The 23,939-nt window shown below is 43.3% G+C and overlaps 1 protein-coding gene across 1 annotated transcript; it reads right to left on the bottom strand.

The window, feature by feature from the left end:
- Window positions 1-3,791: 3,791 nt before the first annotated feature.
- On the bottom strand, window positions 3,792-5,732 carry LOC123752503 (uncharacterized). Its single transcript, XM_045734548.2, has one exon. It carries the CDS (start codon window positions 5,730-5,732, stop codon window positions 3,792-3,794), a length of 1,941 nt encoding a protein of 646 aa, XP_045590504.2.
- Window positions 5,733-23,939: the final 18,207 nt, after the last annotated feature.

The following is a 23,939-nucleotide window of genomic DNA, read 5'->3' as shown; positions in this document are numbered from 1 at the left end:
GATGGTTTGATGACTACGTTTTAGAGAACCCTGTGAAGCAGGCTGATATGGACTAGACAAGACTTGGGTAATGTTAAATTCCTGATGGATTTTCTTAAACAACTCACTGGTGAAATTAGTTACACAGTCACTTTACATCTCCTTCCGGAATCAATTCTGAGTGAAAATGTTCAACAGATGCTTGACAACTATATCAGCCGTAATGTTCTTGACGGGAATTGCTGTTGGGAACCTGGTGGTTGGACACATTATAGTGATGATGTACATGTTTCATGCCTGGGTTTTTGTAAGGTCCCAACGCAATCAATGATGAGTTTAGAAAATGCTTCTGAAGGCACAGAAATATAGATAAGTGGTGCCTTTGGAATAGTAACATTAGGTTTACTGCCATTTGGCATGTATGACAAGTATTAACAAAGGTCATTACATCTCATGCAATACCTGGCCATAAATAGTCCTGTAGAAGGGCATTATATGTTTTATTGATGCCATAATGAAACATCGGGCCATGAGCTAGAGAGATAATCTCTTTTCTTAGAGATGCTAGAACCACTAACTGATCCACATTAGCCAAATCATCCTCTGCCTTGTGTTTACTGGGTCTGTATTTACGGTACAGTAGTTGATTAGTGCCAATATAAATCCCTGGGATGGCATCAATTTTAATCTGTGCTTGATAAAATATTGGAGTTAAAGTAATGTCAGATTGTTGTAACTTACGGAACTCCAACCGGTTGAGATTCGGTCGGAGGCCTTGCAAGTCTTGAAGGACAGCTGTTGCTACTTGAGGTGGTTGAGGGGCTTGAGCACGGGTAGTCACTAGAACAGGCTGGGAGATGTCTGCTGATATTTCTGTCACGGTTACCTCTTATTCTATTGCTTAAATCATGGAAGAATCATCTTCTTTGGCTGAGTCACATACCTGGGGTTTATCACGGATTATCAAATTGGTGGAGTCTTGCTGGTTGGCCAAGTCGTTACTCAGAAGTTGAATTCCTGGCATGGGGAAAGGTTTATCCCGAATTTCGATTCGGGAAAAACCTTACCCCATGCCAAGAATTCAGCTTGGACTTTTCCATGTATGAATGGACACTCCAGGTGGACTGTGGCGAGCGGGCATGGTGTAGTTGCAGTGAGGTCAGTGATCAGGACGGTTTCTCCTGTGTAACTTGAGGCGCAGCGGCTTTTAGAAGAATACTCTACAGAGAAGCTCTGTCCCTCACGATGCGTATTGGGCTCTTTTCCTCGGAATGTCTACCGTTGGCAGAGAGTTCCTGAAACCTCATGTCTGTCAAATAAAGCCGAATCAGTAACAGAAACATTTACATGTAACACAGGCTTAGAAGGTTAAGGCTTAGGCGTAGGTGAAGCAGTGCTAATAGTTCTGCAATTAGGGTTAGGACATTTATCAATAAGGTGTCCATAGGTTTTCAGTACCTGCAGTAAAGTGCATAGTTAGTGTCTTCATTACTTTCTTTATATGGAGTATGACTGGACCAAGATGGTTTACTGGAATATGAATTAAAAGATTTATGAATTAGACTTTAAGTACCAGCTTACTGTGCACATTTACTGAGGTTCGTCTCTCTTTCCCCTTATCTGCAAGATATAGGCCTATAGGGTTAGGTATTCTTCGCAAAAATGCTTCCATTAAAATTAAATTAATCAATTCACTAAAGGAGGTGACCTGTGCTGATTCAAGCCATTTTGAAAAGTACCGAGCTTTTGTCTGCAAATTGTCCAAGTAGGTTAAAGACTGAGTATTGACCTAGTCGCCGAAACATCGTTGATATCTTTCAGAGGAAAGTAGATATGCATGAAAGACTGCTTGCTTGAGTACTTCGTAGTCAGTCTTGATGGCAAGAGTACTGAGGGTCATAGTAGTTCTTCCTATAAAATGAGCTCTGAGAAGTACTGCCCATTGGTTCCTAGGCCAGAGTAACGTAGTGGCATAGGCCTCGAAAAACACAAAAATATTAATATCTGTCTCTACAAATCGCGACAGAAAAAGTGAAATGGGGTCACAAAAACCTCAGCTTTCGTGACCTCATGTGGAGGAGAGAGGAGATACTCTGTAGATAATGTTAATAATTATGCTCTGTTACGACGAATTAAAGTATGAAGCTCATCCTCCGGGCTGGAACAAAATGTGGCTAATAGAAACATACTAAAGATTGTATAAAGAAAAATAATAACGGAAGAAAATGCAAGTACCCTGTAGGTGAACCATTAGGTGAGGATTAATAGACTGCCTTGTCCATTAAAGATGTGGCAACATGCAAAAGAATGGTTGTTATATAACTGGCAACCATGTTGGTAAGTAACTATCCTGTAAGGCAACAATTAACTTTCAAGAACAATTTTTCAGTAAAAACTTGGAGAAACAAGTTATAAGAATGTTTCGAGGTAGTAAAATATGGGAAAGATGTAGGAATATCTGTACTCTGCACTCTAGTGAGGATAAGGCAAGAGTTGTCCTAATGAAATCTAGGTAATTAACTGCATAGTTACCATTACGTGTGCAATGTAAAAAATACTAAACTCCCTACCATAGCAGTTAATCATGAACATTCCTGCTGCACTTGCACCATCCACTTCCTTGTTGCTCTTGCACCATCCACTTCCTTGCTGCTCTTGCACCATCCACTTCCTTGCTGCTCTTGCTCCATCCACTTCCTTGTTGCTCTTGCACCATCCACTTCCTTGTTGCTCTTGCACCATCCACTTCCTTGCTGCTCTTGCACCATCCACTTCCTTGCTGCTCTTGCACCATCCACTTCCTTGTTGCTCTTGCACCATCCACTTCCTTGCTGCTCTTGCACCATCCACTTCCTTGCTGCTCTTGCACCATCCACTTCCTTGCTGCTCTTGTACCATCCACTTCCTTGCTGCTCTTGCACCATCCACTTCCTTGCTGCTCTTGCACCATCCACTTCCTTGCTGCTCTTGCACCATCCACTTCCTTGCGGCTCTTGCACCATCCACTTCCTTGCTGCTCTTGCACCATCCACTTCCTTGCTGCTCTTGCACCATCCACTTCCTTGCTGCTCTTGTACCATCCACTTCCTTGCTGCTCTTGTACCATCCACTTCCTTGCTGCTCTTGCACCATCCACTTCCTTGCTGCTCTTGCACCATCCACTTCCTTGCTGCTCTTGCACCATCCACTTCCTTGCTGCTCTTGCACCATCCACTTCCTTGCTGCTCTTGCACCATCCACTTCCTTGCTGCTCTTGCACCATCCACTTCCTTGCTGCTCTTGCACCATCCACTTCCTTGCTGCTCTTGCACCATCCACTTCCTTGCTGCTCTTGTACCATCCATTTCCTTGTTGCTCTTGCACCATCCACTTCCTTGCTGCTCTTGTACCATCCATTTCCTTGCTGCACTTGCACCATCCGCTTCCTTGCTGCTCTTGCACCATCCACTTCTTTGCTACACTTGCACTGAAAAGTGTTCCTTTCATCCCAATGACTCATCTATCAATATATAAACCCTGCTCTCTTTGCCAACCTTAAATCATGCTAAATATTTAGATTTGGTCCACATTTAAGTTCCTCCAGAGGTGTGAATTTTATAATGATGCTGCTTCTTATCTTTCCTCAGTTCCGGCGTTGTGAGGCTCTAGGTCCCTCGTAATTCACTAAAGGTCACTAATCCAAATTTTGTGACCAGTTGTGTAGCATTAAATATCCTTTTTCTAACATTATTCTCTATGTGGAGAGTAGAATTCCACATGAAGGCTACGTACTGCAGAATTTGACATCATTCCGTAGAAGAATAATTTTATTGTTAAAAATTCATCAACCGTGGTTTAAAATAAACGTTGCCTGGGTTGAGTGGTTTAAGATAAACCTTGCCTGGGTTGAGTGGTTTAAAATAAACCTTGCCTGGGTTGAGTGGTTTAAAATAAACCTTGCCTGGGTTGAGTGGTTTAAGATAAACCTTGCCTGGGTTGTGTGGTTTAAGATAAACCTTGCCTGGGTTGAGTGGTTTAAGATAAACCTTGCCTGGGTTGAGTGGTTTAAGATAAACCTTGCCTGGGTTGAGGGGTTTAAGATAAACCTTGCCTGGGTTGAGTGGTTTAAGATAAACCTCGCCAGGGATGAGTGGTTTAAGATAAACCTTGACAGGGTTGAGTGCTTTAAGATAAACCTTGCCTGGGTTGAGTGGTTTAAGATAAACCTCGCCTGGGTTGAGTGGTTTAAAATAAACCTTGCCTGGGTTGAGTGGTTTAAGATAAACCTTGCCTGGGTTGAGTGGTTTAAAATAAACCTTGCCTGGGTTGAGTGGTTTAAGATAAACCTTGCCTGGGTTGAGTGGTTTAAGATAAACCTTGCCTGGTTTGAGTGGTTTAAGATAAACCTTGCCTGGGTTGAGGGGTTTAAGATAAACCTTGCCTGGGTTGAGTGGTTTAAGATAAACCTTGCCTGGGTTGAGGGGTTTAAGATAAACCTTGCCTGGGTTGAGTGGTTTAAGATAAACCTCGCCAGGGATGAGTGGTTTAAGATAAACCTTGACAGGGTTGAGTGCTTTAAGATAAACCTTGCCTGGGTTGAGTGGTTTAAGATAAACCTTGCCTGGGTTGAGTGGTTTAAGATAAACCTTGCCTGGGTTGTGTGGTTTAAGATAAACCTTGCCTGGGTTGAGTGGTTTAAGATAAACCTTGCCTGGGTTGAGTGGTTTAAGATAAACCTTGACAGGGTTGAGTGGTTTAAGATAAACCTTGACAGGGTTGAGTGGTTTAAGATAAACCTTGCCTGGGTTGTGTGGTTTAAGATAAACCTTGCCTGGGTTGAGTGGTTTAAGATAAACCTTGCCTGGGTTGAGTGGTTTAAGATAAACCTCGCCTGGGTTGAGTGGTTTAAAATAAACCTTGCCTGGGTTGAGTGGTTTAAGATAAACCTTGCCTGGGTTGAGTGGTTTAAAATAAACCTTGCCTGGGTTGAGTGGTTTAAGATAAACCTTGCCTGGGTTGAGTGGTTTAAGATAAACCTTGCCTGGTTTGAGTGGTTTAAGATAAACCTTGCCTGGGTTGAGGGGTTTAAGATAAACCTTGCCTGGGTTGAGTGGTTTAAGATAAACCTTGCCTGGGTTGAGGGGTTTAAGATAAACCTTGCCTGGGTTGAGTGGTTTAAGATAAACCTCGCCAGGGATGAGTGGTTTAAGATAAACCTTGACAGGGTTGAGTGCTTTAAGATAAACCTTGCCTGGGTTGAGTGGTTTAAGATAAACCTTGCCTGGGTTGAGTGGTTTAAGATAAACCTTGCCTGGGTTGTGTGGTTTAAGATAAACCTTGCCTGGGTTGAGTGGTTTAAGATAAACCTTGCCTGGGTTGAGTGGTTTAAGATAAACCTTGACAGGGTTGAGTGGTTTAAGATAAACCTTGACAGGGTTGAGTGGTTTAAGATAAACCTTGCCTGGGTTGTGTGGTTTAAGATAAACCTTGCCTGGGTTGAGTGGTTTAAGATAAACCTTGCCTGGGTTGAGTGGTTTAAGATAAACCTTGCCTGGGTTGTGTGGTTTAAGATAAACCTTGCCTGGGTTGTGAGGTTTAAGATAAACATTGCCTGGGTTGAGTGGTTTAAGATAAACCTTGCTTGGATTCAAGTATAAAAAGGTTAACAGATAAAACAGTAAACACAAAGGAGGAGAAGTGAGAGTTGGGAACAGTGAGAGGCAGAGGGCATCGGGGCTCTGCTCTGGCAACAATGTTGTTTTAATGTACCGCATTCATCTTCATATTCATGTAAAAATTTATATAAATAAATTGAAGAAGAATAAAAAATCGCAATTTAAAATCATAAAAAGACATAGAATACGAGGAAGATCTGAATTATTTTCAAAGTTTGAAAGATTACTTGAAAATGCATTTCATTGAAGATCAGTAAGTTGTTGCGTTTGAAGAAAACGATCCAACATTAGATAAAGCTTAATACTATGATCCCGTTAACAGTCTGTGAAAGGAATATAGATGAAGTGATTTTCTAATATATGAATACAAGACTACAATATATATAAGTAAATGCAATAACAAGAACAAGATTGTTGGCTTAATATATATAACCATTAGCAATAAGGACACTAATCAGCTATCTTCATTGTTTTCCTGACTACTGACACCTTACTAGCACTACCATGTCCAGTTTTTGTCTCTATACTTCAAAATGGCCAGAAATGGTCTTGAAAAATGCCACGAAGGACCAAGATAATCCATAGTGTCAGGAACCTCCCTCTCTGAGATTCAAAGATTGATCAAAATGATTTATGTCTGAAATATGTAAATATATATATAAAGCATAAACAAAGCTGTATAAACCAAGTATTGAAACTATCAAGATAAGTTAGGTCTCACATGTCCAAAAACGTTATGGATTTGGATAAGGTAAGTATGTACTTCATGAAGTGTGTGTCCCATTTTTCCTCCGTGTATATGATGTGTTGTCGAATGTGTGTATTTGGATGTTCTATGTTGAATATGCGTCCATCATTCATTTACAGAAAACTCTTATACTGCGTTTGCATATTCATACACATAATATAATTCAAGATAATTGAAGATACCAATATCATTGATTCTTAAAGTGACACTTGAGAACTTACGCAAAACAATCCAATACGAGCACTTCCGTCCGATAATCAGATTCAAAGTATTCATACAAGATAAGATATGTGTGAATGGAATGACAATCAGGAGCTGTCGTGTCCCAGCCGAGAGGCTGTTCTCCTCGGCTTCACACACCAGAGTTCCAGCCTTTGATGGTAAGATGCTCCTTTTATTTCTTTGATTTTTCTTCACTAGTTTCTTATTTATTATAAGACTTTCTCATATATTTAATTGATCGTTAGCATCAAACCAATCGAAATATAAATTTATGATAAAATCAGTATAAATGAAACTGGAAAACGATCAAATCAACAACACTTACAAACCCATGAGCACCTTTTGGTAACCTAAATATTTCTCATCGCATTAAAGCCATCTTCGGCAAAAGTCATCTTTGCTAGAGATCCCCCAAAACTTGGTTATTGTTATTTCTACTCTGGAAACTATAAAAAATATATCTAAATTTATTTGAAAATTTTAAATCAGCTTCAAATATATATGAAGGAACTCGCAAAGAAAAAAGAGGGGAAAACAAACTAAACAAAACAATAAAGAAGTACTCAATGTGCTTATGGGCTGGACCTGAGGACTGTGAGGCCACAGAGGACGCTCCCACACCTGGACTACTGCCGCTCCTGATTGTTATTACATGTTCACTGATCTTATCTTGTATAAACACCAAGAATCTGATTACCAGACGGAAATTGTACGATATTTTCCCAGCAGGAATTTACTTGTCTATTTATTTATTTATTAAATTATTAGATTATTAAGTTTATATTATTTTAAATTAATTTAAAGAGGACTGTAAATATATAAGTAGACTGTATATTTAAAAAGTGGCGAGTATTTTATTAATTTATCCCGCTTAGTGTTTACCTGCTCACAGGTTTGGGGGTTTATATATGTAGCCTATTTATAAATAAATAATAATTTATCAATAGGTAATAAAATAATAACAATAATAATAATAATAATAATAATAATAATAATAATAATAATAATAATAATAATAATAATAATAATAATAACAATAGGTTACTCAGTGGTTCCTTGGTCGAAGCTCGTGGAAAGTATTTGAGATCTGCACGTGTCGACCAGAGAGGGAGGCTACTCTCTGTGTACACCTCTGTGTAATACTTATGTGTTAATCTGCTGATAAATGAGTTAGTAAAATGTAACAATATCTTAGCTAAGAAGTCGATATTGCTTGGTAATGGACACTGGGCATCCTTCAGTCACATGTGGAGAACTCGTTAGTTTAAGCCCTAATGGTGACCGTGAATGTTTCTTGTTGCACTAAGACGACTCGTAATTTCTTCTTCCCTTGGGATGCACCTGTCAAGTAAGATGAAAGATGTGAACTGGTTCTGCAATACACAGCATATAGCAATATAGCAGTGAAAGATTATGTTTAATTAAAAAAACAGCTTACCCATTCCGGGTGTTGTTCTGGCATCATTACTGACAAAATTTGTTTATAGAATTAATATCCATTAATATACAATTAATTTTTACCGTGTAGAATACTTTCCAAGAATAGCGAGATCTTCGGTGGATTGGAGACTCAGTGGTCCCTCGGTCGAAGTTTGTGGAAAGTATTTGAGATCTGCACGTGTCGACCAGAGAGGAAGGCTACTCTCTGTGTAATACTCATGTGTCTGTATGATCACACGCACGCAATGGGGTCGCGTCTCCCTCCCACTCTGGACACGTCCAAAGCTCAAATCTAAATCTTATCATCATCATCGACTTTAGGAAGTAGACTATGTATTTGTTTGCTATTGAATTAAATCCAGTCCTGGTGATACATTTTTATCATATTTAGTCCCAGAGCTGATGTTTTAAGAATACATGTTAAGCTTAAATGATTATTTTGATTACGATACGAACCTCCCATTCTCTCTGAGAGATCCCAGAAATCTATTTTCTTCTAATAAAGTTAGTGATTAGTAAAGTTAGTATGTTTCTAATATAACCGTGTTTGGTGTTGACCAGACCACACACTAGAAGTTGAAGGGACGACGACGTTTCGGTCCGTCCTGGACCATTCTCAAATGGTCCGGGACGGACCGAAACGTCGTCGTCCCTTCAACTTCTAGTGTGTGGTCTGGTCAACATACTTCAGCCACGTTATTGTGACTCATCGCCAACCGTGTTTGGTGGTTATATTGGGTGTTAGTAATTTTGTGTCGGAAATTTTCGACATAATTCCAGGAGGGAGAAACATGGGTCAGAGTCCAATATTTAGGGCTGCTAAACACTTCATTCCTCTCCTTCAAAATTACAATATTGTTTAAATTTTAACTTGCACTGTTGTGTGGCAGTCCTTTCTAGACGGATGTCCCATACTGGAGCTGCAGGTGCTGGAAGTCGATGAGTACATTTACTGCTCGCTCTAAAGGAACTAGTTTTGCTTAGGTGGTGAGAGTAGTATTGCCTCGGCACTTTACTTTCACTCTTCTCATGATGCCCTAATTGTCTGGATGAACAGAGACTTCATGACCTATAGGCCACTCTGAGCATGATCCACCACTGTCTACTGTAACACTGTCACTATTGTTTATCTTAGTTTTGTTGTTTGCCCCAGAATGAAACTCCCTTAGAGCAGTTAGGTATTCATGAGTCCAAACGCCTTTCGACTTATTTATTACTCCTGACAGATGTATATAGCTCTAAACCAAGTCACTCTCTCTCTGACATATGAAGAATCTTCTGGTCCCTCGTTCGTGAGGGACGCTACAGGGTTAAGAAGTCACACATACATTTGATGAGATGGACTTAGTGGCTCATGTTGAAAGAGATCGTCAAAGAGGTAGGTCAGTGGTCTGTTAATGACACGAGATTCCTATTTCAGTGACAACGGTTTGAGCTCCTGTAAGTCTATCTTTTGATGGTGGAGGGCTTTCTAGACAGTGTTTATCTGTGTCCACCATTCATTCGTAGAAATCTCCGACCCACGTGCTCTGGGGGATATAAACTTTCAGGAGCATTGCCGTTGATTCAGAGCAGTGAGTACCGCTTTGGGGTTCCAGACTTCTCTCAGACATGCTTCCTGTGCCACTAGGTTAGACCCATTGTCTGAGATCATCAACTTGGGGCAGAAATGTGCTTGTGTTTGTGAATGTGTAACACAGTTAGCCTGCTTACTCTGTGGTGACGGGGGAGAAACATTGGATTTTTTACCTCTAGGTCTTTTTTGGCGTACTGCACCATAATATGCAATAACTGTGTTGGTCAATCCAGAGACCCATATCATTTTCATGTTTCTTACGAACGCTTTCAAAACTGATCCCGAACGTTTCAGTTTAAGCCCTTTTGACCAAATAATTTAGGGTACTAGGGAATTGATATTTGATTCCCATTTTCTTTAGGAAATCAAACACCCTTTGTGTGACACCTAATAGTTTGTTAAGTCAAAGAACCGATTAGGATCAATCACCAAATTTCGAGGTGGTTCTGGTTTCTTAGTGGGAGCAGTGACATTGGTTACAATTTGTGGCTTTTGTTTAGACTACTGGTCACTGACTAGCCACTGAGGTCCATTGAACCACAGCTCTGCTTTGGTTAATAGCCATAAAGTCATGCCTCTGAAGAAGTAGTCAGCTGGATTCTATTTGGAGGAATATATCTTTGTTTGTATCCTACTGACAACTTTTCTATTTCCTTAATGCATTTACTCACGTAAGGAGTATTACTATTGTTATTTCTCGCCAAATGCAGTACTGCCTCATTATCTAATCATACCACTGGTTCTTTAAAGTGAAGTTTACTTAATGTTTTGGTCAAATAATGAGTCAATCTAACTCCTAACAGTAGAGTGGTTAATTCTAGTTGTGATAATGACCGCTTCTTTAAAGGTGCAACCCCAGCTTTGGATGTAAGTAGACATGCCTACTAATTTGTTACTAAATAGGCCACAGTGTCATACGCCTTGTCTGAGGCATCACAAATCATATGTAGATAATAGTCAGGTTTGCCTTTATGGTATTGCGAGGAAACTTTAAGGATTCTAGGACACTTAGATCCATGGTAAGTTGCAGTCACTTTCCTTGTAATTGTAAAGCAGGGATTAGTGGATCGTCCCATCCTACTTTTTCTTGCTAGTAGTGATGCATGATCAACTTACTCTTTATTAATATGGGGCTTAATAGTCTCAAGGGGTTGATAGGCTTACTGACTTGTGATAGTAGTTTCCTTACAGTTAGGTTGGTAGTATCTGGTTCCACCGATCTGATGGTCAACTGATCCGAGGTTGTGTTCCATATGACACCTAGTTCCTTTTTCTTCTGGGTTACCTTGTAGTCGGGAAATTCTGATTCGATCAGTTGATATAAAGTAGTATTATCCAAGGCCCACAACTGGAGAGGAATATTTGTTCCCAACAACTCTTAATTGGCTTCATGATATATGTTTCTCAGTTAACTTTCACAGCTACTGGTTCTTCGGAAGTTGTCCACATACAGGTTGTTGCTAATTTAAATAACACACACACACACACACACACACACACACACACACACACACACACACACACACACACACACACACACACACACACACACACACATTTTTTAAAAATGTGTGTGGCTAAAATTATGAGAAGGATTAAAACAGAAGAGGACTGTTTGAGGCTTCAAGAAGACCTAGACAAGCTGAAGGAATGGTCGAACAAATGGTTGTTAGAGTTTAACCCAACCAAATGTAATGTAATGAAGATAGGTGTAGGGAGCAGGAGGACAGATACAAGGTATCATCTGGGAGAGGAAATTCTTCAGAAGTCAGAGAAGGAAAAAGACTTGGGGGTTGATATCACACCAGACCTGTCTCCTGCAGCACATATCAAGCGGATAACATCAGCGGCATATGCCAGGCTGGCCAACATACGAACGGCATTCAGAAACTTGTGTAAAGAATCATTCAGAACTTTGTATACCACATATGTCAGGCTAATCCTGGAGTATGCAGCCCCAGCATGGAGTCCATATCTAGTCAAGGATAAGACTAAACTGGAAAAGGTTCAAAGGTTTGCCACCAGACTAGTACCCAAGCTGAGAGGTATGAGCTACGAGGAGAGACTACGGGAATTAAACCTCACTTCGCTGGAAGACAGAAGAGTTAGGGGGACATGATCACCACATTCAAGATTCTGAAGGGGATTGATAGGGTAGATAAAGACAGTCTATTTAACACAAGGGGAACACGCACAAGGGGACACAGGTGGAAACTGAGTGCCCAAATGAGCCACAGAGATATTAGAAAGAACTTTTTTAGTGTCAGAGTGGTTGACAAATGGAATGCATTAGGGGGTGATGTGGTGGAGGCTGACTCCATACACAGTTTCAAGTGTAGATATGACAGCCCGATAGGCTCAGGAATCTGTACACCTGTTGATTGACGGTTGAGAGGCGGGACCAAAGAGCCAGAGCTCAACCCCCGCAAACACAATTAGGTGAGTACAACTAGGTGAGTACACACACACACACACACACACTATCTATCCCAAGTTCTTTCCCAAGAGGCAGACAAGAGGAGCTCCAGCATATTTCAACAATCCTAAGTATTGTAGTACAGGTTAATGATAGTTACGGCCCTCTCGGGACACAACGGGGTTCTTACTCTGATGTTGTTAGAGGAAGTTGTATCCGACCCCAAGCCAGTAGTGGCTTTCAAGGGATGTGATCCGTGACGCAAGTAACTTAAAGGGGAAGGGAAATAAAGGCAAAAACTTAATATAATATATTGACCACCACCAATAAATAATATATAAAAAGATTACACGGGGGGAGGGGTATTAACACTGTACACAAACGTCTTCTCCTGAAGACTCTGGAATCAAGCTCTCGGTGCTAAGTCTTCGGTGCTTTCGTGGCCTCACAACGAATCCTCTGAGAAGCTGAGCCTACCCTGGCCACAGGTCAGCCAAAACACAGGTCCACTGGGGGCACCGCCGTGGAGGCCGTCAACCACACGTCCAGCAGGTCTGCTGGCAGGTTCCGGATCAGCAACGCTGGTCAGGCCACTCCACGGGCGATATTAGGGTAACGCCCTAGACAGGAGCCTCGTGTGATACCACAAATCACTCTCCTGTCCTCAATACCCCAGTGGATAATCGTCTCCAGCAGTCGGTCCCGGGTAATCCTTCTACTGCCACTCCACTGGCAGGGTAACACCGCAGTGTTCTTCCGGGGGACGACTTCACAGCTGCTACAGAAGCACAAGGTATGGGGACGGCTGCCTTGGGTAGACTGACTCAACTTCCATCACAGCAGTCCCAGGTCGACTCTGTAAGCAGACATGTCATCAATAACTGGGACATACTAAGGCACCTCACTTACAGGCTCAGACACAAACGCCCACCTATCCACTCCATAGATGGCGCTGGTGTCTGAGCATTACCTCACCAGAGGTCAGCAGCGGCTGTGTTGAGCGCTGAACAGGACTAGAAACTGGCCCTCGAGGCCAATACATCCCGTCCTCGCCAGGTGTCGTCGTCCATTTGGTGGGGGTTTCGGGAGCTGACCCACAGATGGCGCGGTCGTCACTGCTCCGTGCTCGGACGCTGGATCCGGGTTCGTAACACCTCCCCACCAAAAAGAATTTGGTTTGGGGTTCTATAAAAAGAGACACAAACCAAATTAGTACGGTGACACAACTCCAAATGGACTCACATGCTTTATATACTGGAACGGCGAGGCTGTCTCGTCCACAGAACTGTACTAAGGAAAAACCCTGGCACAAAGGGAACTTGAAAATGGCAGGCGATGACTTGCCTGACGTAATTTTCCACATCTCCACTGCGATGTCAAGCAGGGGCATCATCTCACATCTCTCAAGTAAGGATCGGTGTGGACACGATCTGGGGCGACTCGACACTTCCCTATGTCGTGGCACCGATGATGGCTGGACACAGACGGCATTTCTGGTACCGATCCGGCGGTCCTTCAGGGAGTCGGGCACCTGGAATACAGGGGTCTGATAATTCAGAGTGACAGCGACAGCGGGTAAAACAGTACTTACAGCATACTCTGCTAGGTCCACACCTAGTCCCAACGGGGCTGTTCGTACGTCGCAGATGGCATTCGCTCTGCCACCGTCAGGTCGACCAACGTTCCACATAACGCTGCATTGAGGCTCAGCAGTCACGCGTGGGGTGTCAACCTGTGAGAAACAGTCACTCACATTATCATATCTCGTACCTCCTGTATCAACCATCACCTTCCAGGTCCCTTCTTTGACTGCAACACTCATAGTGCACGTCTCTAATCCCTGGGATCTCTTCACGATGTTCAAAGGAGCCATCATCCTTCGGGTCGTCCACTGGTCCTTACTGAGAACACACACGAGAATCAAACAAAATATCGCTAAGAAACATGGGGCCAATTGAGGGATAAGCTTCCCGAGCCTGTCATGTCCATAACCGGCTATATCCACTAGCCTGGTTTGGACCAAAGAGGGCACTAGACCTTTCGAACACCTCACATACCTCTGACGTCTGGGGAATCTCTGGCCGGTTCAATGAACGCCGTACCTTGCCATACCGCAAGTACTCATCTGCCTTCGCTCCAGACTCGTTGGTATCCGTAGGTACCTGCACACAAGGCCTCTCTTCTAGCTCAGGTACTTCTGCCATCGTAACCTCATGTTCCTTGTCGAGAGAAGAATCAGGAGACTCTGCTAGAATTCTGTCGATCTGCGGGTGAGAGGACAAATTAAACCTGTTTGAATCCGGGTCTGCCTTTACCTGGATATTACCATTGCCTGTTACCTCAGACCGTGCTGTTCCTGTAGACTCGTCCGCAACCTTGGGAAGATTGATGCTCCAATCTGTCACCAAGTCGTGGGCTAGCACCACGTCAATCCCAGCCACAGGGAGGGTATCGACTACTGCCAACGCACATGTGCCGCTGAAGTAAGGCGAGTCGAGATGTACCGTCACTAAGGGGGCGATGTACTGCGTCCTAGGAAACCCAACCAGGACAACCTTTTGTCTCCCATCCACACTTACTCGCTCGGGTAACGAGTTCTTCACGATCAGGGACTGGGCTGATCCACTATCTTTGAGCACTACTACAGATCTACCAGTATGATCACTCGTTACATACCCGCTTGAAGTGTGAGGGGCGAACAAACTTGATCCTTCCTGTGTCGTCGTCGACTGGTTTCCTGCTGGTGGTGTAACACAGCTCATCATCGTCACTTCCCTACGTGCGCCACCACCTCTTCTGCCTTGGCACATAGCAGCTACATGCCCTTTCTGCCCACAAGTCCAGCACACCATATTCCTCCTTGGACTACGGTGTTTCGGACTGCTAGGACTAGTCCTTCGAGGGCTACTTGGGGGCGTCTTCTTAGCGCTTCGTGGGACGGGAGTCTCTTCTTCTTCGTCATGAGGTCTGTCAAAACGGCGTTGGTAATGCCTTGGGACGTACTTAGCAGAAGGCCTGTGCGTCAGGATGTATTCCTCAGCCATGGTGGCTGCCGCACTCAAGGTCTCCACCTGCTGCTCCTCTAAGTACGTTTTCAGGTCTCCAGACAAACAATCCTTGAAGTCCTCTAGCAGTATAAGCTGCTCGAGGTCTTCCTTGGTCTCCACCTTCCGAGAGGCACACCATTCTTGGAAAAGTCGCTCCTTGATTGTGGCGAATTCGGTGAAGGTGTGCTCTGAGGTCTTCTTCAGGTTTTTGAACTTTTGCCTGTAAGCCTCAGGTACCAATTGGTACGCCATGAGCACAACCTTCTTCACCTTGTCGTAATCGCCGGAGTCGTCAAGGGATAACGTAGAGTAGGCGATTTGGGCCTTCCCAGTCAAGACTGACTGTATCATGATGGCCCAATTCTCCCTTGGCCACTTCAAAGAGGCAGCAACTTTCTCGCAGGCTGCAAAGAACTTCGAAACTTCCCTCTCATTGAATTTGGGGACCATTTTGATGTTCCTTACCGGATCAAAACTGCTGGTGTCCGTTGTTGACCTCCGACCACCGCCTAATCGCAATACTTCTAGTTCATGTTGTCTCTCTCTTTCCTCTCTGTCTCGTCGTTCTTGTCTGTCTCGTTCTTCTCTTTCTCGCTCTCGCTCTTCTCTCTCTCGTCTCTCTTCTCTTTCTCGTTCTTCTCTTTCTCTTTCTCGTCTCTCTTCTCTTTCTCGTTCTTCTCTTTCTCGTTTCTCTTCTCTTTCTCGTTCTTCTTTCCTTTCTTCCAATTCTAAACGCCTCATCGCCATTTCCTTATCTTTCATCTCCATCTCTTTATCTTTTAATTCTCGTTCTAATTCCAACTTCTTCCACTCTATCTCGCGATTTATTTCTAGGGCGCGCATTTTGACTGTAAGAAAGCTAATATTAAGCTCACCTGCATCACTGTCAATGTCACTGCCCTTCTCTTCCTTTTCCGTGGAAGCTATTTCCTCACCTTCCTTTGTACTAGGAGTCTCGCCTTCCTGTTTCTCTTCTGCCTTCAGGTGCCGGTGAACCTTGGACAAGATCTCCACACGGGAATCACTGGCACGGATCTTGATCTCCAGGTAGGCGCTCACTAGTACAAGCTCTGGTTTGCTCAGATATTTTAATCTGGCAAGACAGTCCACTCTGTTCAGAAAAGCCTGAACATCGTCCAGATCATCGATGGTAGCTTTTTCTGCCATTGTCACAGACGGAACACTCAACTAGCACTTAACACACTGCTTACACGTTAGCACTTAACGCACCGAGCACTGTTCTACGTCAATATTGCACTTTATCGCATCAAACACTGCACTTGCCAATATTGCACGTAATGACTTCGGGCACCGCACTTCGCAATATCGCACTTAATCACAGCGAACCCTTCGCTCTACAATATTGCACTGAATCACTGAGCACCGCACTACTCAATATTGCACTTAATCGCTTAATCACAGCGAGCACCGCACTGCACAATATCGCACTTAGTCACTCTTGAGCACCGCACAGGACGTATAACGTCACAATCGTCACACAGGGGGGATTATATACAGGGATTACGCCACTTCACCACCCCTGTCAAACATACTTAACAAGGGGACGGATCCCGCTGGGGATGCCAATTATGTTACGGCCCTCTCGGGACGCAACGGGGTTCTTACTCTGATGTTGTTAGAGGAAGTTGTATCCGACCCCAAGCCAGTAGTGGCTTTCAAGGGATGTGATCCGTGACGCAAGTAACTTAAAGGGGAAGGGAAATAAAGGCAAAAACTTAATATAATATATTGACCACCACCAATAAATAATATATAAAAAGATTACACGGGGGGAGGGGTATTAACACTGTACACAAACGTCTTCTCCTGAAGACTCTGGAATCAAGCTCTCGGTGCTAAGTCTTCGGTGCTTTCGTGGCCTCACAACGAATCCTCTGAGAAGCTGAGCCTACCCTGGCCACAGGTCAGCCAAAACACAGGTCCACTGGGGGCACCGCCGTGAAGGCCGTCAACCACACGTCCAGCAGGTCTGCTGGCAGGTTCCGGATCAGCAACGCTGGTCAGGCCACTCCACGGGCGATATTAGGGTAACGCCCTAGACAGGAGCCTCGTGTGATACCACAAATCACTCTCCTGTCCTCAATACCCCAGTGGATAATCGTCTCCAGCAGTCGGTCTCGGGTAATCCTTCTACTGCCACTCCACTGGCAGGGTAACACCGCAGTGTTCTTCCGGGGGACGACTTCACAGCTGCTACAGAAGCACAAAGTATGGGGACGGCTGCCTTGGGTAGACTGACTCAACTTCCATCACAGCAGTCCCAGGTCGACTCTGTAAGCAGACACGTCATCAATAACTGGGACACACTAAGGCACCTCACTTACAGGCTCAGACACAAACGCCCACCTATCCACTCCATAGATGGCGCTGGTGTCTGAGCACCACCTCACCAGAGGTCAGCAGCGGCTGTGTTGAGCGCTGAACAGGACTAGAAACTGGCCCTCGAGGCCAATACATCCCGTCCTCGCCAGGTGTCGTCGTCCATTTGGTGGGGGTTTCGGGAGCTGACCCACAGATGGCGCGGTTGTCACTGCTCCGTGCTCGGACGCTGGATCCAGGTTCGTAATAGAGTGGTGTCCCAGAGAACATGAAGGTATAGTGCCTTTGAAAAATAGGTGAGATAACAGGAATGTGCCAAGGGAAGTGAAAAATTGGATGAGAAAAAGTTGCCCTAGTGTTTTCAGGGCTGAGAAAAACATTCAAGATGGCCGCCGGCAAGAGGAAATACAAAACAGAGCTTGATTTTGCTAGATTCAATGAAGAAAGCATTGATATAACCAGTCTTTACAACAAGTTGGTAAAATTAGATACTGTAGTGAACTCTCATGTAGAAATATTTAGTAAATTGAAAGAAAGTAATGACCATTTAAATAGCAAAGTTGAATGTCTTGAGGGTTTAGTGAAAGACTTGAGCAAGGATAAGAATCAATTGGAAACAAATTGCAAAGCCATGGAAGAAGAAAATAAACTCTTAAAAATAACTTTGGAAGAAGTTAAAGAAAATTTAAACATAAATGACTACAATAGGTTAGGTAAGGAAATTCAACAGGAGAAACAGCTTTTGTCAGCACAGATGGAGGAAGTTACACAGGGAATAGAACAGTGCAAGAAAGATATGCAACTCACTTATGTACAAGTGGCCAAGGAGAAGGAAAAAATTAAAGTAGCAGTAAAGGAAGTCAAACACTGCAGCAACCAAGATAAAACAAACATTAGGCTGGAAGTGAGAAAAGAATTGGCATCTATCTTGAGGTTATCTTGAGATGATTTCGGGGCTTTAGTGTCCCCGCGGCCCGGTCCTCAACCAGGCCTCCACCCCCAGGAAGCAGCCCGTGACAGCTGACTAACACCCAGGTACCTATTTTACTGCTAGGTAACAGGGGCATAGGGTGAGAGAAACTTTGCCCATTGTTTTTCATCGGCGCCCGGGATCGCTCCCGGGACTACAGGATCACAAGTCCAGCGTGCTGTCCTCTCGGCCGACCGGCTCCCAGAGGATCTAACCCGAGGTTGGTGCAAAACACAGTTGATCGGAGTAAGTCCCTGATAATTTTTGGCTGTAAAGAAAAGGAGATAACATCTAGGTCAGAAAGAGCTGTAGAAGAAGCAAAAGTATTAGATAAAATTGTTGGGCTCGTGGAAGGTCTTACAATCATAGAGCATGTGTGCGACTACAGGAGAATAGGCAGATATGTAAAAGGGAAAGATCGACCTTTGAGGATCACCCTAAATGGTGCCAAACAGATGGAAGAAGTACTAAGGAATGCTAGAAAATTACAAAGTGATAAGGATGGGAAAGTGTGGTCGTTAAGACGAGATCTTTCAAAAGAAGATAGAGAGAAGCTGAAACTGATTCTCGCCGAGGCAAAACTTTTAAATGAGAGCAGAAATGAAGAAGAAATCAATTCTTTTTTTCTACAAAGTGATAGGGGTAGGCAGACCAGTAAAGTGGTACATAAAGGCAAACCAACAAAATCATTAGAGAGAGTGGGAGTGAAAAATAAGAAGAGGGGAACAAGTTCCCGAAGATTGCATACACCAACATAGATGGAGTAAGATCGAAGATACTGGAGTTAAGTGATGTAATACAGCTGCAGACACCAGACATTGTTGCACTCACGGAGACAAAACTTGAAGATGTTATTTTAAACGAGGTCATATTCCCAAGGGGCTACTCAATTTGGAGACGGGACAGAAAAATTAGGAAAGGCGGTGGCGTTGCTGTGCTGGTGAAAGAACACCTAAAGGTGAACGAAATAATGACTGCCAATCCACAAGAATTTTACATAATAGCACTAGAGATCTGCCATGAAGATGATAAACTAATGATCATAAAAGCATATACTCCACCGCCAAGCAGCACATGGTCAAAGGAGGAGCTAGATAGTAAATGAGAAGGTCTTATAACAATAATGAGAGAGATCATAGCGAGAGCGGATAACGATAGATCACGACTGTTGATAGTCGGCGACTTCAACTTGAAATCCATAGACTGGGAAGCATATGAAGCTAAAACAGAAGATTTTTGGACCTGTAAATTTGTAGACCTCATCCTGGAAACATTCTTGTATCAACATGTTAAACAAGCTACGAGGATGGGGGAAGGGGACGTTCCCTCCATGCTAGATTTGATATTTACCAGGAAGGAGGAAGAGATATTTGACATTCAGTACCTTCCTCCCTTGGGTAAAAGTGACCATGTCTTTTTGGGAATAAAGTATGCAATGCGTTATGATCTGGAAAAAATAAGAAGGTTGAAGCAATTGAAAAACCTGACTTCAGGAGAGGACATTATGGCAACCTTAGAATTTTTTTTAGTGAGTATAATTGGACAGACTTGCTGCTAGGCAAGGAAGTCAATGAGATGTATGTCAAGTTTTGTGAAATATATGATAAAGGCACAAATTTGTTTATACCAAAACAGAGATGCAGAACTAGGAAATAGGATTGGTTCAACAGAAATTGCGAGAGGGCCAGAGACCAAAAGACACAAAAATGGAATCAATACAGGAAGAGGCCAAACCCCCAAACATACCCGCGATATAAAGATGCGAGAAACAACTACACGGCAGTGAGGAGAGAGGCAGAAAGAAATTTTGAAAAAGGGATGGCTGACAAATGTAAAACACAACCTGGTCTATTCCATAAATTCATAAACAACAAATTGCAGGTAAAGGAAAATATTCAGAGGTTGAAAATGGGAAATAGATTCACGGAAAATGAAAAGGAAATGCGTGAAACATTAAACGAAAAGTTCCAAAGTGTGTTTGTACAAAATGAAATCTTCAGGGAACCAGACACAATAAGAATTTCAGAGAACAACATAGAGCACATAGAGGTGTCTAGAGACGAAGTGGAACAAATGCTCAAGGAGCTAAGTAAGAACAAAGCAGTTGGTCCAGATGGAGTTTCACCATGGGTTCTGAGAGAATGTGCACCTGAGCTCAGCATTCCTCTTCAGCTGATTTTTCAGGCATCCCTGTTTACAGGAGTTGTAGCTGATGTGTGGGAAAGGCCTAACATAGTTCCAATCTACAAATGTGGAAGCAGGGAAGACCCCCTTAATTATAGACCTGTATCATTGACAAGTGTAACAGTCAAAATATTGGAAAAAATAATTAAAACTAAATGGGTAGAACACCTTGAGAGAAATGATATAATTTCAGACAGACAGTATGGTTTTCTATCTGGAAGATCCTGTGTATCGAATTTACTCAGTTTCTATGATCGAGCCACAGAGATATTACAGGAAAGAGATGGTTGGGTTGACTGCATCTATCTGGACCTAAAAAAGGCTTTCGACAGAGTTCCACATAAGAGGTTGTTCTGGAAACTGGAAAATATTGGAGGGGTGACAGGTAAGCTTCTAACATGGATGAAAAATTTTCTGACTGATAGTAAAATGAGGGCAGTAATCAGAGGCAATGTATCGGACTGGAGAAATGTCACAAGTGGAGTACCACAGTGTTCAGTTCTTGCACCAGTGATGTTTATTGTCTACATAAATGATCTACCAGGTGGTGTACAGAATTATATGAACATGTTTGCTGATGATGCTAAGATAATAGGAAGGATAAGAAATTTAGATGAATGTCATGCCCTTCAAGAAGACCTGGACAAAATAAGTATATGGAGCACCACTTGGCAAATGGAATTTAATGTTAATAAATGCCATGTTATGGAATGTGGAATAGGAGAACATAAACCCCACACAACCTATACATTATGTGAGAAATCTTTAAAGAACTCTGATAAAGAAAGATATCTAGGGGTGGTTCTAGATAGAAAAACTATCACCTGAGGACCACATAAAGAATATTGTGCGAGGAGCCTATCTTCTTGAGGTTATCTTGAGATGATTTCGGGGCTTTAGTGTCCCCGCGGCCCGGTCCTCGACCAGGCCTCCACCCCCAGGAAGCAGCCTGTGACAGCTGACTAACTCCCAGGTACCTATTTACTGCTAGGTAACAGGGGCATTTAGGGTGAAAGAAACTTTGCCCATTTGTTTCTGCCTCGTGCGGGAATCGAACCCGCGAAACAGAATTACGAGTCCTGCGCGCTATTCACCAGGATACGAGGCCCCATAATGCTACGCTTTCTAACTTCAGAATTGCTTTTAAATACATGGATGGCGATATACTAAAGAAATTGTTCATGACTTTTGTTAGGCCAAAGCTAGAATATGCAGCTGTTGTGTGGTGCCCATATCTTAAGAAGCACATCAACAAACTGGAAAAGGTGCAAAGACATGCTACTAAGTGGCTCCCAGAACTGAAGGGCAAGAGCTACGAGGAGAGGTTAGAGGCATTAAATATGCCAAAACTAGATGACAGAAGAAAAAGAGGTGATATGATCACTACGTACAAAATAGTAACAGGAATTGATAAAATCGACAAGGAAGATTTCCTGAGACCTGAAACTTCAAGAACAAGAGGTCATAGATTAAGCTAGCTGAACACAGATACCGAAGAAATATAAGAAAATTTACTTTCGCAAATAGAGTGGTAGACGGTTGGAACAAGTTAGGTGAGAAGGTGGTGGAGGCCAAGACCGTCAGTAGTTTCAAAGCGTTATATGACAAAGAGTGCTGGGAAGACGGGACACCACGAGCGTAGCTCTCATCCTGTAACTACACTTAGGTAATTACACACACACACACACACACACACACACACACACACACACACACACACACACACACACACACACACACACACACACACACACACACAAATGGAATGCAATAGGAAGTGATGTGGTGGAGGCTAACTCCATACACAGTTTCAAGTGTAGATATGATAGAGCCCAGTAGGGTCAGGAACCTGTAAACCTGTTGATTGACGGTTGAGAGCGGGACCAAAGAGACAGAGATTAATCCCCGCAAGCACAATTAGGTGAGTACAATTAAGTGAGTACACACGCACACAGTGGGGCAGATAGCCGTGGTGGGAGGAAGTGGGTCTGGGAAGCTCTTGAGAAGCTAGTGAATTTGGGAGGGATAATCAAGTTACATTGAAGTAAAAAAGTGTATATGAGTGATTGAATAGCTAGTAAGCTGGCTCAAACCACAAAAAAAGTGAAGAAAGAAAGTAGAAATAGCACTATTGATAATCAGTGTTGAACACATTGAGGCAGTGTGGAATAGTGGAACTGACTTAGAGTGGACGTGACCTCACCAGTTGGTGACCGACCGGGACCTCACACCTGACCCACTGCGTGGAATACTTGCTCGCCTATTTGTGTAGCAGATCTCGCAAGGTAATTTGGAACACCTGTTTTTTTGGCTAGGTGTTTACTGCAATGGCAAGGTCAGGAAAGGCTTCAAGATCAATCACCAGCAGGGAGGAGGAGGAGGACAGATTTATAGATAAATTAATAAGTAAGTTTATAGAGAGAAGGGACGATTGAATGGAGTATCTAATCCAAGGGATTAAAAATGAGTTATTTTAGCAAATACAGGATTCGGTTCGGAGACAAAAATAGGAACGTATGCTCTATATTCAGGAAGAGATTAGGAAGGGCAGAGAAAACTGGGAGAGGGAATGTGTTCGGATCCCAAACGAATTAGGAAGGATTAACAGCATAGCTAAGGACAGAGGATTAGTGAGGGATGGATTAGTGAGTGCAGTTGGAATGGGGGATACCCAGGGGAGAGGCTACCACCATGAGCGTGATTAACTGAGAAGGAGGACCATTATAATACAAGGATTATTCGAATCAGGGGCAGAAACAAGACAAGAAAGGATAGAGATGGAAAAATAGAATTAAATGAGATATTGAGATGTATTAGGGCCGAGATGGCAGCAAACAAGGTGGAACTCAGCCGCCGGGTTGGACCTTACAATTGTACCAAGAACATACCTGTTCTGGTGCAATTCTCTAATGAAGAAGCAGCGGAGTACATAATGAAGAGCAAGCATTTACTCAGAGGCAGTGAAACCCATTACAATGTGTTTATTGAGAGGTATATGACGAAAGATGAACAAGTAGGCCACAAGGCGAGATGACAAACACGACACCGTAAACCTAGCCTTTCATGAAGCCTCACCTCCCATGTCTCTCCCAGGTCACACCCTCCCCAACCCAGCCCTCCTATTCCTTCGCCATGCTTCAACCCCAACAACTTCCCTGCCCCTTCCACATTTCCACTTCCCCAACAGCTCCCCTGCCCCTGTTCCATCGCCCATGTCAACGACCCTCACGGGACAAGCCATACCCTCCCCAAACCCACCTTCCCACCTCTCCTCCCTTACTACTCCCTCCAACTTCCCCGCCCCTTCTACCCCATTGCTTTCAAATCCACCTGCTCCATTCCAGCTTCCACTGCACCTCTCTT

This window comes from Procambarus clarkii, chromosome 11 (assembly GCF_040958095.1).
Source record: "Procambarus clarkii isolate CNS0578487 chromosome 11, FALCON_Pclarkii_2.0, whole genome shotgun sequence".
Taxonomy (NCBI): domain Eukaryota; kingdom Metazoa; phylum Arthropoda; class Malacostraca; order Decapoda; family Cambaridae; genus Procambarus; species Procambarus clarkii.
This window is presented reverse-complemented; position numbering and strand designations above follow the sequence as displayed.